General features: G+C 37.9%; 1 protein-coding gene across 1 annotated transcript in view; it reads left to right on the top strand.

Moving 5' to 3' along the window:
* The window catches only part of GOLGA5 (golgin A5), a 43,819-nt gene that overhangs the window by 4,540 nt on the left and 36,423 nt on the right, over positions 1-2,856 (top strand). The window contains exons 3-4 of the mRNA XM_019518639.1: positions 1,143-1,361; positions 2,395-2,614. Coding sequence (XP_019374184.1) covers positions 1,143-1,361; positions 2,395-2,614 — 439 coding nt within the window. The remainder of the gene's footprint in view (positions 1-1,142; positions 1,362-2,394; positions 2,615-2,856) is intronic.

Raw genomic sequence — 2,856 nt, 5'->3', positions numbered from 1 at the left:
CCCCCCCCCCCCCCCCCCCCCCCAACAAATATACGTAAGTGCATTACTCTTTGAGGAAAGCTTAATAAGGAGCCTGGTGTAGGAATCTTAAAAGTCTATTTGTATCTTTACTAAACCATACTGGTTAAAAAAAATTGAGACTTGATGGCAATTTATGACAGAAGTATGGAAGATAAATGGCACTTAGAAAAAGATACAAATTTTATTTTGAAAATTATATAAACATATAAGGTGGCTAATATGAATTTAATACATTAAAAAAATTAAGTCAGTTGTTTGTAATTACAGTGCTCATCTGATGAAAATACTTTCTATAACAGAGTAGTTAATATATATTAACGCTAGCAAAGTGCCTGTCAAGAATGATGGGTGGTGACGGAGCCCCACATCCAGCTCCATTCACCACACCCTCCTCCTCTCCCTCCCTCCTGCCTGTTGTTGGGGCCCGGCGACAAAGGTGGGGTAGGTGCCATTACTGTGACCTCCCCGTCCCTGCCAGCTGTTGGGGGGGGGGGGGGCAGGGAGGGTGCTGCCACCCTGACTGTCACCTCCCCTTCCCCCGCTCCCTGCTGGCTGTCGCTGGCAGTGGCACACCACCACTGTGGCTGCCTTCTCCCCATCCTGGCTGTTGTCAGGGGGTGCAGTGCAGTGACCCCGACTGCCTCTGCCTCCTTCCCTGAGCAGCAGTGCAAAGTTGTATCTGCGCCCACCCAGGCCAGCCAATTGCTGCCTTCCTAATTGCAGCAGCACCTGCACAGTTGGCCCAGAGCATGACAGACAGACAGGCTAAGGCTTTTATTGTATTAGACTTTTACAACCCTAAGTTTGTACTACTTGAACATCATGTTACTAAATGTAAATTGCTCTTGTCTCTCTTCTTGCCATGCTGTAAAAAAAATCTGTATCTTGTGTGTATTATAATATTGTACATTGAAGGTCTGCATATTGTGAAAAGCTATTTCATGATGCACCTGTGTATAAAATACATAACATGGAGAGACCTTAGATTTTCTGTCTGTATATAATAAAAAATAGATTGAATTTAAATTAAAGTACATCATGAAATTGATCTACTTTGTTTTAAGTAGATCAACCAACAAATAAGTGTTATCTAATGATCTAACTCAGCTCTGTTTATACAGATACCTCTGACAGTTCAGATTCTGGACTGGGAGCACAAGTGGACCCTACAAAAGATGCACTGTTAAGTACAGCAGCTAACTCTAATTCAGCTAATGATGATTGCAAGTCACATGAGCTATCCAATCTTCGCCTGGAGAATCAACTGCTGCGGAATGAAGTTCAGTCTCTAAATCAAGAAATGGCTTCATTAATTCAAAGATCGAAAGAAATGCAAGAAGGTATTTTGCTTTGGCAGCTTATCTGTCAAAATAGTTACTGTTTCTGAGATTGATAAACAAGCGTTTGCAAAGTGTGCCTACTAGTTGAAGTATAGAGGTGGAGAGCATCAAAAAGTTGAGGTAACCACTTAAGCAGATTAAGTCTTGACAACATATGTACCTTATTCCTTATTGCATAATATTTTTCAGTGGTCAATAATAAATTATTTGGAATGAAAATTTACTATAAAGAATTTGTCAGCAAAAGTTTGTTCGATAACAAAAATAGAGTTGTGATTAAAGGAAGAGAGTCAGCTTAATAAGGTGTAACATTTAAATTTTATAAAATCAGAGTTTACGAAGGCCATTGCTTTTAGGAACCTGAACAGTTTTTTGTTTATTTGTTTTTTAAAACGTAGCTGTTTGTTTTTTTGTTAACATGAATTACAATTCCCTGAAATATTTGAAACCCAGACATCGTAGCACACATCTTGTAGAGTAGCCAGATGGGACCCAGTGGTGGAACTGGCTAGAAACTGACAGGTCAGTCTGTCTTATCTGAAATGTTCTTTGGCTAAGTTCGTTGAATGGAAACATGCAAAGAGAAGTAATTAAAATGTAAAATTGTCTGAGTGATCAGAGATGGTAACAACAATGGTTAAGGTTTTTTGAAAAAATGTTTTAAAGTACTTGTGACTTAAATATCGAATTTTAACTTTCATGCAAAGTCAGTACATGGTCTTTAGTAAAATGAAATCTTCAGTAAAAACTCAACACTTTAAACATGCACATCACTTTAAACATGGCTTTTAAGTTTATTTCATAATCATCTTAGGTTAAAGAGAGACTGTGTTCTATTATTCGAGTTGCCTTTTAGCTTTTACTGTTCCAGTGTTAGGTAAATTCAGAGGGTTGTATTTAATTTCTGATTTACACTTAATTTGACCTACTAACTTTAAGTGAGACCTAGCAGTATTAACATCTGTTCCAGAAAATATAACAGATTATTTTTTAAATGTATATGTTTATACGTATCTCTTCTTTTACTTTGTAGAACTAAATAAAGCCCGAACAAGAGTAGAAAAGTGGAATGTTGACCATTCAAAGAGTGACAGGGTGATTCGAGAACTAAGGGCTCAAATTGATGACCTTACAGAAGCTGTTGCTGCCAAGGATTCCCAACTGGCTGTGCTTAAAGTGCGGTTGCAGGAAGCTGATCAGCTATTGAGTTCTCGGACAGAGGCCTTGGAAACATTGCAAAGTGAAAAATCACGGTACTTTGAAAATCAATGATAAGACCACGTACTAAAGACTAAAATTGCCACTTTTTTGACAAGATTACTGAAGTAACTTTTTATACAAACTGTTTGTCTAACTTTAGTGTTTGCCAAATAATTCTAAAACTTGAAATCTTACATCAGTAGATTTCATTTGGCAAACTACTGCATTTGCTTGATTCTAAGATTTTTTTTTTTTTTTTTTTTCCTCCTTTCAACATGGGGAGTGGGGGCAGGAG

This window comes from Gavialis gangeticus, unplaced genomic scaffold, assembly GCF_001723915.1.
Source record: "Gavialis gangeticus isolate Ggan-Ray unplaced genomic scaffold, GavGan_comp1, whole genome shotgun sequence".
Taxonomy (NCBI): domain Eukaryota; kingdom Metazoa; phylum Chordata; order Crocodylia; family Gavialidae; genus Gavialis; species Gavialis gangeticus.
Note: the sequence above shows the minus strand (reverse complement) of the source record. Positions and strands in the feature narration are given on the sequence as shown.